Source organism: Clarias gariepinus, chromosome 16 (assembly GCF_024256425.1).
Source record: "Clarias gariepinus isolate MV-2021 ecotype Netherlands chromosome 16, CGAR_prim_01v2, whole genome shotgun sequence".
NCBI classification, from domain to species: domain Eukaryota; kingdom Metazoa; phylum Chordata; class Actinopteri; order Siluriformes; family Clariidae; genus Clarias; species Clarias gariepinus.
Genome location: NC_071115.1, coordinates 10,270,182 through 10,287,350, shown reverse-complemented (window position 1 = coordinate 10,287,350; position 17,169 = coordinate 10,270,182). Strand labels below are relative to the sequence as shown.

The 17,169-nt window shown below is 39.6% G+C and overlaps 1 protein-coding gene across 15 annotated transcripts in view; it reads left to right on the top strand.

The window, feature by feature from the left end:
* Positions 1-4,533: 4,533 nt before the first annotated feature.
* Positions 4,534-17,169, top strand: part of mapk8ip3 (mitogen-activated protein kinase 8 interacting protein 3) — a 47,315-nt gene continuing 34,679 nt past the window's right edge. For all 15 annotated transcript variants that reach the window (XM_053514233.1, XM_053514224.1, XM_053514235.1 and 12 more), the window contains exons 1-3: positions 4,534-5,498; positions 16,360-16,480; positions 16,647-16,717. In XM_053514233.1, coding sequence (XP_053370208.1) covers positions 5,193-5,498; positions 16,360-16,480; positions 16,647-16,717 — 498 coding nt within the window. In that variant the 5' untranslated portion in view covers positions 4,534-5,192. The remainder of the gene's footprint in view (positions 5,499-16,359; positions 16,481-16,646; positions 16,718-17,169) is intronic.

Here is a 17,169-nt window from a genome sequence, read left to right as displayed (position 1 = left end):
AAAATCAACAAGATGTGGGATTGAGCAGGAGCAGATGTGTTGTGACTGGAGGAAGTTGAGGTATTTGAACTGATTGCACCGTCCCTGCGTTTGCCTCGGCACATTTCTTTTTAAAGATTTCTAGGGGCACATGCATGGTTTATGTTTATTGAGCCTGTACAGGGAAGTTACAGTAACTCCTTTTTTAAAGGTTCTGTTAAATAGGCACCAGTGATTATTGTATTATTCAATGTGCAGTACGTGCATTTAAATGTGTAGCAAGTGTTTACACAAAAAAAAAAAGGTTTTCCTCAATTAGATGTGATTTACATGTTTATGATGTAATTCTGCAGCTGGTCTTTGGATTGTAATCCCAGTGGAAAACCACTGTAGGAATAAGACACGTGAACATACTCTAAGAATGTAAAGAATCTAGAAATGCTGAGCATGGAAGGGTGTTCCAATATAACAAGACTGTTAAAACTAGTGTTCGGCAGTTAAAATGCACTTGTGTTCAACATTTTGTTAAAATCAAACTATACAGTGCCCCCATATGTTTAAGTGTGGCTCTTTTTAAAATGCATAATATAACATATATATATATATATATATATATATATATATATATATATATATATATTTATTTTTTTTTACTCATTTTGTAAAAGGATGAATAATTCTGCATTTGACCTGTAGCTTAATTCATGCTACCTCATGTCATTTTACATAGATAGATAGATAGATAGATAGATAGATGATTTGTATGAGCTTTCATTCAATAAGCGATGAATTATGACAATTTAAATCATCCTAGATGGGATGCCTATCCATCGCAGGGCACACACATAGTCGTACACTTACCAATTAGTCTAATCAGCATGTCTTTTGGACTGTGGGAGGAAACCGGAGTACCTGTTGGAAACCCACCAAGAACAAAGGGGTTAACATACAAAATCCACGCAAACAGACCTGAGATGGGAATCGAAGCCGGACCATGGAAGTGCCGGGCGACAGTGGCGACATTTTATCTGGGCTTGGAACCAGCACTGCATCCAGTGGCTGGGGTTTGGACATTGGGTGGGAATTGGATCACGAGAAACCTACCACTGCGCTACCAATGTCCTGAAGCCTAATTCTATCTATCATCTTAAAAACTAAGATTTTGAAAGAAATTTGCCTTGGCGTACGAAGCATTTTCGCCATACGAGCGACCGAGCCGGTTGCTCCTACTTCCAGTGGCTGATTAAAATTCGTTCATGTCAGTAAAAAGCCAAGCTAAGCTAATTATTTTTTTCATTATGTGCAAGGTTTAGTGAAGACAGATCACCATGGGTCCCATGAATGTTATTAAGGAAATTGGTAATACAGTGGACCTCTGTTCACGAACGGCGCTGGTATGGACAAATCGGTTCACGACCAAAAATGTGCCTAAAATTAGTCCTTGCTCACAAACTTTCTCCTCCTTGGAACATGACCTATCCCAAGCTGCCGCTATCAGCTGAACAACGGCATGAGTGCTTCCCCAAGAACATAGTAGCTGTGAACATTGTGGTATACTTTTCTCTGTATTGTTGTACTTTTGTCATTATGTTAGGAGAGAAAACCCCTGAAGTAAAATTAGTGTTATTATGGAAGGAGACTCTTCCAAACACTAACCTCCTCCCCAACCATCTTCCTCTCCTCCATTCCTTCACGTCAGCAAAAATGAAGTGTTCGCTCTCCTCCTGTATAGTTTTTTTATATTTAGTGCTCTATTATTTTTGTATAATTATGGCTTTTTCATAATTTGTGGTATAAACAAAATAAATCAAAAGTTAAATATAGTTCGTAGTGATTGTAAACAAATTAATTCTATTTACATGTACAACACGAGTTCCAGATTTAAAAAAAAAAAAGAAAAGCAAAAAGTCTTGTAAATCACATGAGCCAATATTTTATTTACAATAGAGCATACAGAACATGTACAATTTTATGCAGAAAATGAGCTCAAAAAAGTTGGGAAGGGGACATTTCCTGCTGAAATACACAAGGTCTTCCCTGGAGGTTCCCTGGTTGCTCTAAAACCTTTATTTTCCTTTCCGCAGCCATAGTGCCTTCCACAACATGCAAGCTGTCCATACTGTATGCACTTATGCACCTCCATATCTTCAGAGATGCTGGCTTTTGAACTTAACGCCAATAACACGCTAAAAGGTCTCCCTCCTCTTTAGCCGTCTATGATTTTCAAAAAGAATGTCAAATTTGGACTTGTTAGACCTTAAAAAACTTTTGCACTTTGAAACAGTAGATTTGAAATCAGCCTTGGCCCACAGTACACAATGGCACTTCTGGACCATGTTCACATACAGTATGACTTCCTTATTTCACGATAGACTTTTAGTTCACATCTGCAGATGGCACGGCGGATTGTGTTTACCGATAGTGTTACTGGAGGGATTCCTGGGCCCATTTATTAATCTCGATGGCACAATCATGCTGATGAGTGATGCAGTGTCGTCTGAGGACCTGAAAACCACAACCATCCAACAAAGGTCTTTGGCCTCGTCCCTTACGCATGGAGATTTCTCCAGTTTCTCTGAATTTTTTGATGATGTTATGCACTGTAAGTGATGAGATTTGCAAAACCTTTGCGATTTGACTTTGGGGGACGCTGTTTTTAAAGTATTCCACAATCTTTTCATGCACTCTTTTACAGGTTGGAGAGTCTCTGCCATCTTTACTTCTGAGAGACTCTGCCTCTCTAAGGCTACGTTTACACTGCAGGTCTCGATGCCCAATTCTGATTTGTTGCCTATATCTGATTTTTTTGACCGTCTGTTTACACGTTCTTTCAACTATGACTCAGATCCGATACATGTGTTTACACTTGCCATACCATCTGAAACATCGCGCATACTTAAAAGGAGGTTCTTGCGCTACATACAAGCCAAGATAGATGAAGGTGAAGTATGCTTGATGCTCTGCGATATATGCAAAGTCCGCGAAACGTCACCATGGTTTTAAAACATAGGAGAAAAAAAACGGTATAATTGCAGCCTGCGCATATGCTTCATTTACCAAATACTGATTTTTTAATGTTATTTAGCCCAAATAAGTATTAAAAAGGGAGGGGGGGGGGTGTTGGGGGCTGAGTGCTTTTCCTTTTCCATGTCACCTGCGATGTTATAATTCCGCACACACTTCCACCGGAGAATAACATTACGTCATTAAACCGCAAAGAAGTCGCAGTTTTAATGATGTACAGAACACAATGACTCAGGAAATCCGATCTGTCTGTTTACACGACAATTACATTAGCACATATCTGATTTATACATGATTTATTTCCACATATGAAGGAGACCTGAAACCAATCTCGAAATATCGGAATGCATGCGTTTTTTTCCTGTTTACACGGACATAGAACATATCCGATATGTGTCACATATGACCAAAAAATCGGAATTGGGTCACATTTACCTGACAGTGTAAACGTAGCCTAAGACATCACGTTTATAGTATATAATCATGTTACAGACCAGATTTTAAATAATTCAATTAGTTGCTCCATGTTCTCTTAACTGAATCTTTTCAAATTTTCTAGCTTTTTCAGCACTTTGTTGCTCCTGTCGCAACTTTTTTATGACTTGTAGCAGGCATCACATTTGATGCTCATTTAGTGGATTAAAGTGTAAAATCTCTTCATTTAAACATTTATGTTCTCTATGTTCTATTGTGAATAAAATATTTGATTTGATTTGAAAGTCTTAAGTTTTCTATTATTTAAATTTGAAAAAACTTTCCAACTTTTTGGGAATTCGGGTTGTATTCTTTTGGAAAAACTGTATCGGTGGATGACCAAATCAGTTTATTTTCTATGGGAAAATGGATAGCATTGTCGCCTTGCACCACCTGGTTCGATTGCCGCTTCTGTGTGTATGGTGTTTGTATGTTCTCCCTGTGCTTGATAAAGACATGCAGATTAGGCTAATTGGCGTTCCCAAATTGCCTGTAGTGTGTGACTATATGTGTGTATGTATGTATGTAGGTGCCCTGCAATGGATTGGCATGGATGTACCCTGCCTTGTACCCTAAGTCACCTGGTATAGGGTCCAGACCCACCTAGACCTGGAATACAGGATAAAGCGGTATAGACAATGATTGACCGTATGGAAAAATTTCGTTTTTTCGTTTCGCAATACAAATTGTTTAGTTTGAGAACTCTGATTAAATTTGTATGCCGAGGTGCCACTGTAGATGAATGTTTTTATAATAAAAAAGTTGAAACATGAATATATAATAAAATATAAAAATAATAATATATAAAATACAAATACTAATAGATATAATATAAAGCTGCTTAAAAAAAATGCTATGCTATCCATTTATTTGTTCCAGATTCTGAAAACGGGCTTTCATAGGACTGTAACGTCACCGCCGCACGAGCTCTACGCAGACGCGGTGGCACCACCGGCACAGTGACGTCACTCCTTTGAGTCATCCCCCCGCCCCACTCCGCGCAGCTCGCACGCGACTCTCCCAGCAGAACCCAGAGAGAGAGAGAGGGAATGGGAAGCCGAGGCATCACCGCACCACGGTAAAAAAAAAAAAAAAAAACACCGCACCGACTGTGGATGCCAAAAAAACGGAATGTGCCGCTATGCTTTATAGACACTACAGCCGGCGTCCAGGTGACACTAAACAATTTATTATTTAGTGCACTTTATTTATTTATTTAGCTTGTTATTTTTTCCCTGTAATGGCCGCGGAGAGGCAGGTGCCGCGCCGCGGATGATTTTTTCTTTTCTTGCGCGTGATGCTACGGATTCCGCCTGCGCGCGCTGGGATGGGACGCACCGAACCGAGGAGGCCCGAGCTTTCCGGTGACACGTCTAAAGAAGAAGAAGAAGGCGTATAGTGGGGGGAGAGGTGCTAACACCGCCGGCTGAGAGAGAGAGAGAGACATATAGAGGGGCCTGCTGTTTAATAACAAGAAGCGCACGGACTAAAAACAATCTGCGCGTGAACACCGCGCCGCATCACATCATGGAGTAACGCGTGCACCTGATCACGCCCCTGTAAATTATCCCTCATCCCCCCCTTTAAACAAAAATACATAACAGTAAGAAGAAAATCCCACTTGGATCCTTTCTGAAACTCTCGTCTGTGTGTTTAAGTTATTTATTTATTCATCTGCGTTCACACTTTCTGCGTGTGTAAACAAACTCGCCAAGATGATGGAGCTGCCGCTGGACGAGGTGGTCTACCAGGACGACTACGGCTCCGTGTCCGTGATGTCGGAGCGCGTGTCCGGCCTGGCCAACAGCATCTACCGCGAGTTCGAGCGCCTGATTCGGAGCTACGACGAGGAGGTGGTGAAGGAGCTCATGCCGCTCGTGGTGAACGTGCTGGAGAACCTGGACGCGGTGCTCACCGAGAACCAGGAGCACGAGGTGGAGCTCGAGCTGCTCAAGGAGGACAACGAGCAGCTCATCACTCAGTACGAGCGAGAGAAGGCGCTGCGCAAGCAGGCCGAGGAGGTGAGCGCGCATGCGCGACCCTGGTGTTGTAGTAGTAGTACTGGTGGTGGTTGTGGTGGTGATAAAGCAGCAGCTTTTTGATTTGAAAAGCCTTCTTCTTCTTTTTTTTAATATGTATATATATATATATATTGAAATGCACTGAAAAGCTGAAAGGAACATGTGTATTTTATTATCTTTAATTTTATTTATATATATTTATATATTTTCTTGTCACTGGGGTGGTACCCTCAGGAGACATCTTTTGGTGTATATCTATTACATGGTAATATGAATATAGTGCACCTGTAATATGATGTACATGCATAATGCGACGTTAAATCATTAATAAGCTTTTAGATAAATACTTGAAAGGTATGCTACATCCAACTGAAAGGTCTGCACTAAATGTACAAATCACGACTGACAAGGCACCACCTAAATTTGGCCTTCAAAGTGAAAGAAGTTAGAAATTTAACAATGATCCATTGATATTTGATCTCAATAGATACGATTCCTAACCCTTATGACTATCAAGTATTTGCCTCAACTAACATCCTTTCTTTAATCCAGTTTATAAATAGCACAAACTCCTACAGCCGTCTCAATTTCCAAAATCTTATTATTATTACACTTTGCATCAGTCATGCAATGTGCTTTTATTTCTTTGTAGCAATAATACAATACAGGCATTACATTGGCAAGTCTGTCTGTGATTTTTTTTTTTAAACAAAAGAATGAATGGACAAGCGTTTCCCCAAAAACTATTGTTAGTTTATTGTAAATAGTCTAAATAAATAAAAAAAATCTTCATGCTTTCTAAAATATTTGACAGTTTGTTGTTGTTAACCGTTACTTTAATTTTGTCATAATTGGGGTCTTTAAGATTTATCTTTCTTAAGCAAAATTATTTCAGATGAAGCATCATTTTTACAATTTGCCTAAAGCAAGATAATCTTTAGACACACAAGAATGACACATTTATTATGTAAACACATGCATACTTGAACAAACTTTTAACACAGAATGGTGTCTTATAATGATTCATTTCTGAATTTAAAGAATATATATATATATTACAGAAACATAGGGGTTGCCCTCTAGGTGCAAGTCACGAACAATAATGTCAACTCATGCTTAAAGTGCGCAGTTTTATTATATGCTTAGCTATCTTCCTGCCAAGATCCAGTTGGGTAATTAGCTCATTGCCACAAGATGTCTACAACATCATTAGCTAAGTACAGTTTCCTCACACAGTGAATGTCATACTCTGATCAAATTGTGGGAAAGCTACAGGTCATACAGCAGTAGACATAGTCGTCTTAATTTTCTACTTTGCAATCATATACGGGCTGTCAAACAGAATTCCACATATTTAATTATTCCATAAATTACAACTAGTACAGGTACGCAGCAACAAAATACCTGAAGTGCAAACTGTAGCACAGCAAAATAACAAAATGCATGTCGAATATGTACAGTACCACTCAAAAGTTTGGACGCACCTTCTAATTCACTCTTCCAAATTTTATTTCTCTATTGCTCTAATCTGAGCTGCCGTTAAATGTAAATGTCAATCAATTTTACACCCTCATTCAGGAGAAATTTCATATCAAGTTCCAGTTGGACTTGAACACTCGTCATATTTGATCGTAACAAGTATGTTAATCCATTGAAATTTTTATTTAGCAGTTTGAAACGAAGCCAACGTTTGAGTTTTCCCATTCCACTACGGACAAATGTCTAGTTCATGCACCAGTTATATTATGGACATACACTACACTACTAATTATTAGCACAATAAGCACCAAGAAGTAGCAATGCAGTATGATTGCAGGTAGGTAAACATCAGTGGCATAATGTAGAGTTAAGCTGGATATTGGTTGTGGGGAAGAAGCTGGTCCTAAACCTTCTGGTGCAAATGGTTGAACAGTTTGTGACTGGGATGGAAGGACTCCCAGAAGATGTTCCATGCTCAACATACTGTATCTCCTGTAATAAAGATGGTTAGTGGCTGACAGTTGGCCAAAAATGAGGTATTAGGCAGGTTTTTACCACCCTTTGCAGGGCTTTTCATTCAGACGCACTAAAGCTTGTCTACCACTCAGTAAGATGCTCTTAATGGTACAGTGATAGAAACTTGTCAATATATTGGACAACCAATGTATTCCTCAGAATGTAAAAGGCTGTGAGGCTGAAAACACACTCACTCTACTTTAGTCCTAGTGATGTAGAGCATAGAATGAAGAGCAGCGGAAATCCTATTTCAACTTGTTTTGGGCAAACTGGTGGGAGACCAGTGTAGGTGGTAGGCCTGCAATGGTGTGACTGAAACCAGTTTCTCAAAGCATTCATTACAACGTAGGTGAGTGCAAGAGGGCAGAAGTTATTCAAGCAAGCTGCAGTAGGCAATGCTTAGGCACTGCTATGAAGGGCATGTGGGGACCAACTTTACTGAGTCAGTGACACAAAAAAAGGCCTGTGCCAGCTGTCCAGCACATGTTCAGGTATGCCATCAGGATCAGTGGGCTTATGTGCATCCACACTGCTCAGAGCTGAATGAAGATGTGTTTTGTAGAGGGGAAATGATCCATGGTAGACTGGTCACTATTTGTAACGTGCTGCCTGATGCCTTGGTCAAAGTGAGCATAAAAGTCATTGAGCTCATCAGGGAGGTAGGCCGGGAGAGTCTGTGTTGTTGGATTGTGAGCAGTGATTATCTGCTTGCTCTTCCACATTGTGTCTGGGGTCAAGCTTGTCGTCGAATTGTACATGCACCTCAATGCAAAGTTAGTAAGAATATTTAGCTTGGAGGTATATTCTCGTACAGAACTCATCACCAAATTTAAAAGCAGTTTACCTTGCTTTTAGCAGCAGGCAGATGTCAGAGCAAAGAATTTAACCGTGCCTTAAATGTATAGGTGACAAAAATTATACTGTCTCGATTCAGCTGCCTGTTCTGTAATAAAGCCATAGTAGAACAATTTTTACACTTTTTCATGGAGTATACCTCACATCCCCTCCTCAACCAGCAGACCGCTTTCATCAAGAGAGTAGTCAGCATGCTGTGACAAAGAACACTACAGGAAGTCTTTCCTGATGACTGCATTTAGACTGTACAGTAACTGCCATCACTATAAATAGTGTCATATACATCCTGCTCTCCTGGATATGATCATATACTTGCATTCTCTCTTTTCATTTTTATTGATATGTTAGACCTTGCTGGTGCACCTTATGTAAAGTTAATTAAAGTTCCCATCTATATGTACAATCATCTATCTATCTATCTATCTATCTATCTATCTATCTATCTATCTATCTATCTATCTATCTATCTATCAAAATCAGTGAATATCTCCTCATGATTCATAAGTTTCTTCTGTGCGTGGGCTGAAAAAGCTCTGATGCCTGTACACAGCCTCTAGTACCTATTTAAAAAGGAGTTAAATAAAGTGCTGCAGACCGCACCATACAACATTGTTCCAGCCATTGTTCAGCAACAGGGGATGTGTTCATGCTTGTGCAAGCACAGGACGGGGAAGGGGAGGAGTATAATATAATGTTCTTATGTACTACTTGGGCACCCCAAGATAGGCAGTCACATGATGTCACCAGGAAGTACAGGGCAGACTAGAGACAAATCAGATGCAAAACTCAGTTATATTTAATTAAGTCTGAGTGTGAGTAAAAGATCTGTTACATCACTGTTGTCCAACATTGTTAAATATAACACGCTAACATGCCGGACGGCAACTAAGCACAGGCAGGAAAGAGAAACAGTGAGAATACAGGAATATGCAAAGGTCATTATGGAAACAAAGCATTGTTTTAAATAATTGAAATGAAATGTATTTTTATGACCAAACTTTGTTTGGCTACCTGACTGCCTAGCTGAATCCCATTTCGTGTTTCCTTGCCGCATTGTAAATTCACAACATATAGCTAACGTAATATATAAAGGAATATACAAAGTGTAGTCTTATTTGAGAATGAATGTTTGTAAATGTTTATTTTGAACACTGTGATCCGTAAATGCTCAACGCTTGCCAAAATTACAGCAATTCCAGGATTTACGCTGGAGTTGTGGAAATAAAGTGGAAATTCAGTCTCTATTTTGACTCATTTTGACTCTGACTCATGGGATGTCTTTGATTACAGTTTCCCTTGAAACTAAAGATGACTGGGGAACGGGTTGTAAAAGTAGCAATACTATTACACCGGTAAAATATAACTTGTAATACAACCCCATGCAAAAATATAGTGAAGTAAAAAGTACAGATATTTGCTAAATATAAAGGTATACTCTAACACAACTACCAAAGTACGTAATCACAGATATATGAAATTTGTCCTTAAGGACGGTAACAAAGCAAATGTACTGTAGTTACCATCTACCTCTCCCGGCTAGGCAGGCTAACTCATTGGGTTCCTCGTATAGTCTGTTACATTTCTTGTTAGCTAAAAACCATGCCTATAACTGTACTTTAGTAAATCCTTAACAACTTACCATTGCTAGTATTTACTCCATGGTGTTCTGGGTGGTGTGATTATGGTTGGTATTTAATTGTTTAATTACATTTTATATTAATATTGGTAGCCCACCCAGTTGTTAGTATCCGTTGCTTTGGCGACGCACATGCTTGAACTTGGAGTCCTTGAACTTTTTTTTTTTTATGGTGTATTTGTTAGGCGTTTTTACTTCAATTATCAACAAATATCTTTCTCTGGTATCGCTAACTATACCTTTAACACGATTTCACAACCATTAGGTCAATTAACTAACAACTATTTACTCAATAAAACAAAATAAATCTTGCTAAACAGGTTCCTGCTCCACATTCCATATCCACGCTTGACTAACCATGCCATCATTGTGTGCATCTGGCACTAAAACAGGCGCTGCCAGACTGACCAAGCAGCTGCTGAAAAATTTCAAGTTGCTGTAAAGCCCTCACACAAAGCCTCCGCAGTGTTATCACAGAACACTGGCACTGCCAAGACCTCCTCCATTTGTCACCACTGCATCACGCCCAGTGCTACCCGGCAGCTCAGTGGCTCAGAAGCATGGACAGCAATGTTGGAGGAATCACAAGGAATGGCGTGACACTAGAAACCTCAGCTTTAAAGTGTGTAGGATTACAGCACTGTTTCTGAATTTAAGTAAGGATTAAATATATCACCTGTGTAGTTAACGCAAAGAAAAAGAGGAGATTTATGACAGTAGGATAGTGAATTCGCTGATGATTTATAAGACGCCAGGTATTATAATGGTGATAGAGTCAGAATTAAAATGTGTAAAATTCCAACTACTTCAAAATGAACGAATCACTCTCTGAGACTACTCGTTCTTCTGAGTCGCGTTAAAGATTCGTTTAAAAAGAACGAATCGTTCATAGACGACCCATCACTACTTAGTACTGCCCACATGTTTGTTTTTGTTTAATAAATAATGGCATATAATAATAATTCATCCGAGGTTGTATTTACTTAATACTAAGACCACTACGATCGGATGCTTTTTAAAATTTTGTTTTTACACAAAAACACTTAAAAGTAGACGAGGACGTACTACAGTACCTTTTACAGATCACTGTATATAATTATATACAGTACAGTATACTGACTGCAGGCCTTACATACAGTACAACGCTTAAATGCATCATGCTGCATGTGCAGTATGAGCTATTTTTAATCTGCATGCTCAGCATCCTCAGATACAAGTGTGACAAATTTGAGGTTTTCCTGTACCGCGTATGTAAGGTGAACTTTGTGAACGATGTTGTAGAATTCTCAAGACTGGGTTTGCTTCTGCAGGAAAAGGACTGCTAGGTCATCCAGTTTTTTTTTTTTTTTTTTTTTTTTAGCACTAAGAGAAAAAACAAAAAAGCAGTCTAACCCAGGAGGTGTTTTGTATCTGAAGTGTAGAGATGAAATGGGTAGCTGTGGGTGCGGAGTAATTTTGGCTCCAGACTGCAGACAGAGAAGGCTTTAATGCGTTAAAATTAGATTTACAATATTTAGAAAGTAGATTATCGAACTTCAGGTTATTAAACACATAATCATTTTAATATCAGGGCACAATTTTAATATTTGGTCCTGTGTTTTGGGTGAAGATGACGGCAGTGAGAGGAGGTTGGGTGGACAAGGTGATTACAGGCAATCAATAACCCACAGTAGGAGCCAGGCGCTGTAACCTGATTCTCGTATTATGAGAAAGAAGGAAATAACCGGGAGGGGGAAGGGATGGAGAGACAGAAGGAAAGAGGCAGACAGGGATGCAGATAGGAGTAGAGGGTTCGAGAGTAGAGAGCCCTCTCCAGTTTCGTTTCCTGCGGGATTATAACAGCAGTCTATGCTGGTCCTGAGGTATACGCCAGACTGATCTTTCAAACACAACCATGCATTGATCACAAGGATATTACACCCTGAGTCAAATTATTAGTGTAATTACTATTCTAATACTGAAGAGAACAGCAAAGGAAAATTTAATAAGGTTCAAAGCCAAGTGTGTTTGTTATGGCGGAAGGGTTAACACTGTTTGCACGATTTGCACCATTAAGTTCACATAACAGTTGCAAAGCAACTTTAATCTGGATCCTCAGTAAGCAAGCTAGAGGTGACAGTGACAAGGAAAAACTACTTAAAATGAACTATTAAATAAACTATTATTAAATGATTATGTGTGATAAAAGGATGGTCAGTGTGAGCAGATTGGTGAATTATTGTCGCAAGATGAGCACAGCAGAAGTGTTTATAATTAAAGCAACAATTAGGTGTAAATCCATCCTGGTATCATTATTCAGAAGAGCATAAAGTGTTTTTTGGGAAGTTCAAATCTTTAGCAGGATCGCATAGTGATGGGAAGTTCGAATCATTTTTTGACCCGGTTCTTTGAATGAACGAATCTTTTTTGAGTCATTCAGTTTATTTCGTTCTTTGGATCAGAAATAAAATAAAATGTTTTATTTTCAATAAAAAGACCACAAACACGTCTACATACACAAATGTTGGCTATAGTGATGAAAAAATATTACAATGCAGCTAAGGACATATTATAATAAACAGAATGAGCAGCTCACCTCTCGTATCTTCTGGTCCCAGTCGTTCGTCCTTTTGAATCTATTTCACCACATAGCGTCTATTGGATGGTCAGGTGTCCATAAACATTTGGCCCTACGGTTTATCTGTGATGCACTGGAGAGTATGTAAGACGCTGTGTTTCTATGTATAAATTCCCTCATTGAGTCTTCTAAAAATCTAGAATTTTCCTAGAAATCTTTAATCTAGCTTGTTCTGATGGCGTTAGCATTTCTATAGCAACTCAACTTTTTTTTCGAAGGACGAACTTTTATCTCAACCATAACTATATACGTATACAACAATCTGCCATAACAATAAAACCACCTGCCTAATACCATCTCTCACTCACTCACTCACTCACTCACTTATCGACTATATAGCTTTAACCTGTATAAAAGTAGGGGTCTATTCCAGGAGACTTAGGGCCCGGAGTGTGTAAATGAGCGTGTGTGTGTGTATGTGTGCAGGATAAAGCAGTATAGACAATGAGGATGAGTTACTGAATAATTCACAGAAGTAGCTGAATAAATGGATGACTTGTTTTTATTTCTGTTTATTTACTGTGTCATTTGCTTTTAATTATTTATAATGACTTTTTAATTATGTTTTTTTTTAAACTTTATCCCCCTTTTTTCCAAATTTTTTCCCGATTTTCTCCTCTAATTTAGTAGTATCCAAATCCACCCCGTCGCTAGAGGCTCCCACATTAAGCTTCCACTGCCAATCAGCCGGGAGGGCTGCAGACCGACCCACGTGTTTCCTCCGATTCACATGGCGTCACTGACCATTTTTTTCTAAATGCTCGCTCACACACCGTTGGGGGCGGCGTAACACACTCGGAGGAACAGCGCTATCCACTCCCTCCGCCTGCGCGAGCTTACCGACGCCCCTGATTGGCTTGTAGAGCCGTCATTAATGTGGGAGCACTAGTACCTCTCATCCCTCCCCCCTGAGAGAGCTCGGCCAATCAGCTCTCTCTAGTCCTCCAGCTGTGAGAGGTTACAGCATCACCCGGGCATCGAACCAGCGATCCCCGGATGATAGGGCGAGGGACACTCGGAGGCCCTTAATTATGTTTTTAAGTATCACTATTATTATTTTTTGGAAGTATTTTTAGTTTCATTGTATTCAACACAAAGAGATATTCTGTTCATCTTTATTCTACAGTATAATATGCTTCAAGATCAATAACTAAACATATCAATCTTTTTGTGTGTGTTTGTATGTATGTGTGTGTCGGAAGAAAGCATGAGCTCTTTTGTATGATGAGATGGCTTTGACCTTGTGGGGACGTTGTTGCTCGTCCCCATATGAAAATGAAGTTCATAAAATGAGAAAATGTGTGTGTGCAGGCGTCCAGCATGGAATGAGGATTACTGATTTCAGTAATTTCACAATGATTCCGTTGCACTACTGCAGAAAGAATCTATTGTGTTCAGAGACTCCCACAGCTCCAAGTCAACATGCATACTCATAGTTTCTCTGTTTGTGTGTGTGTGTGTGTGTGTGTGTGTGTGTTTGTAAGATTTTACCAGATGCCTATGTTTGTGCATTTTTGCAGTAAGCTAGTCAGACCTTCCTATTCAACCTCCTTCTCCTTAGATTCACAAAGATATTGTCCAAGGGCTGAAGCTGAGCACAAACACACACTCACACACTGCGGTGTGACGGTCAGAGTGTTGTGTTCACAGTCAGCCATGGTTTGGTGCATCAGGGCTTTGGAGACGTGCTGACTGGCTAAAAAACTGACAGTTTGTCAGTCGCAGGAGTTAAAATCATAATCTTTATAACGTGGACATTAGAGATAGTTACCTGTGTACGTCCTGTTGCGTAATTACACATCATAACAGATTGCTATTATAAGTTCTTTGGTATGTTGCATTTTTATATTTATTGTATAAAGGTTTTATGATGATAAAGAATTCTGATATAATAAATAATTAAATGTATATAATAAATAATTAAATGTAATTTCTTTTTCCATCTCTCTCCATCTATCAACATCTCTCACTCTTTTTCTCAATTTTCTCTCCATCCCTCTTTCTTTTCCTCCATCTTTTTGCATCTTTCTTCTTCTCTTACTCCATCACTCTCTCCAACACTCTCTCCATCTTCTTCTCTATCTCTTTTTCTCTTGCTCTCTCTCGCTCCACCACTATCTCCAACTCTCTCTCTCTCTCCATCTCTCACTCCACCACTATCTCCAACTCTCTCTCTCTCTCCATCTCTCACTCCACCACTATCTCCAACTCTCTCTCTCTCTCTCTCTCTCTCTCAATCTCTCTCTCTCACCATCTCTCATTCCATCACTATCTTCAACTCTCTCTCTCTCTCCATCTCTCACTCCACCACTATCTCCAACTCTCTCTCTCTCTCCATCTCTCACTCCACCACTATCTCCAACTCTCTCTCTCTCTCCATCTCTCACTCCACCACTATCTCCAACTCTCTCTCTCTCTCTCTCTCAATCTCTCTCTCTCACCATCTCTCATTCCATCACTATCTTCAACTCTCTCTCCATCTCTCTCTCCATCTTTCTCTCTATCTCACTTTATTCATCTTTCTCCATCTCTTACACCATCGTTCTTTCCAACTCTCTATCCATCTGTCTATCTCTTCCTCCACTTCTCTCTTTCTCTCTCTCTCTCTCCAACTCTCTGTCCATCTCTCGCTCTCTCTCTCTCTATCGCTTTCTCAAACCCCATGCAAAGTATTTCAGCATGATTGCTCAAACCAATACTGTAGCAGAGGCAATAAATGTATGAAAGGCGACTGGCTGTAGTTCAGTTACTCTAAACATGAATCTGTTGGGCGGATCTTGTATATCAGCTTATCCACTCGTCTCCACTTATGTAAATTATTTATCTGTAGGCTGCTCATCTGCCCGGAGTCTGGCTACAGTCTTGCTGGAGACTTTAGGTCAGATGTGGTTGTATTAGAAGTTAGACTTTTTTTCTGTCTAGTTTGACCAGGGAGCTATGGTTTATTTTAAAAGAAAAAAATGGAAAAAGAAATTGAAGATATGATCAAATTTGAAATGTCTCTTTGGTCCATGGTAAGCTATTCAAAAAACGAAGCACAGACACTTAAGGACTAATCTTGTAACGTATGATCACAAGTTTCTGGACGCATAAACCATGTTTGTGGAACCTTTCCCCAAACGTTTGCCATGCTGTCTTTGTATGCTGCAGCATTATGTTGTTGTTTTTTTTCTCACTAGAACTGAGACGCACAAACGTGTTTTAGCATGATAATGCCCGTGTGTTCCGAGCTGGATCCACAAAGACACGGCTCACCAGAGTTGGTTTGGGAGCCTTTAAGGGAGCCCATTCAGCACATTTGAATGCCGACTTGACCAACACGATCTCAGTAATGCAACTTTTCTAAATCTAGTGGAAACGTTTTCCAGGAGAGTCGAGGCTGTTAATACATTAATACCTTGATTCAACAAGCACATCTGTGCGTCCTGGTCTGGTTCTTACATACTTTGGGCCATATAAGTGTAACTAATATATTATAGATCATTAGGGATGAAGCTTTAACTATTCAACCTCATTTCTTTTCGGATGCTTAGCATTCTTGATTAGGATGCAGCCCCTGTGTGTGTAAATCTGTCAGACTGCCAAAAGCTCTTGCCAAAATCTAAGTTGCAGTGTAAGCTCACCAGCTGGCCTGAAAAATGGTTTTAATTTGCGGTTCGAACCCGCCGGGGACAACCTGATTTATCGCGCGAAGATCCGATATGCTAAAATACAAACTCTGAGCATGTATGTCCATGTGTGTGTTTGTCTATTAACAGAAGTTTATCGAGTTTGAGGATGCGTTGGAGGCGGAAAAGAAGGATCTCCAGTCCCAAGTGGACTTTTTAGAATTACAGGGAAAACAGTTGGAACTGAAGACCAAGAACTACGCAGATCAGAGTGAGTCAACACACACACACACACACACCTACACAACGAAACAAATGAATGAGATCGCAGCAAGCGTTCTGCACAAGCACACAATACACTGTATTTTTGAACTAAACCAAAATACAAGTACAATACTGGTGTGTAATTGTGGCTTCTGACTCAATTGAATTTCTAGTCTCTCGTTTGGAGGAACGTGAGTCGGAGATGAAGAAAGAGTACAACGCTCTTCATCAGCGGCACACAGAAGTAAGATCTCCCTCGATCACCTCACACACACTCAGAGCATACATGCACACACAATAATGGGATCAGAATCTATAGAGCGCTCCACATATCTGAATGTCTATCCATATGCGTATTTAAACCTGAAGTGGGCGTGGCCTAGGCTGTAAGGAATAAGTGGTAGAAATGGCAGCGCTGCCAGAGTGTATCCTGTAGTTTTATCACACAGCGCCACACATTCACGACAATGAATGAGATCTTTGTCCACTGGGCTTTATATCTGATGTACTGGAGACGTCTCACACACATTTTTTTTTTTTTTTGGAATGCAAGTACAGATGCAAGATTTTTTTCTAAAAAATATATATATATGTTATCTACGGACTGTACTGTATATAATTAGTCTGCTTCTTATTCATAGCTGTGTTTCTACTTGTTTACCTTATCTGTTTATCATGGATCAAATATTTATATTC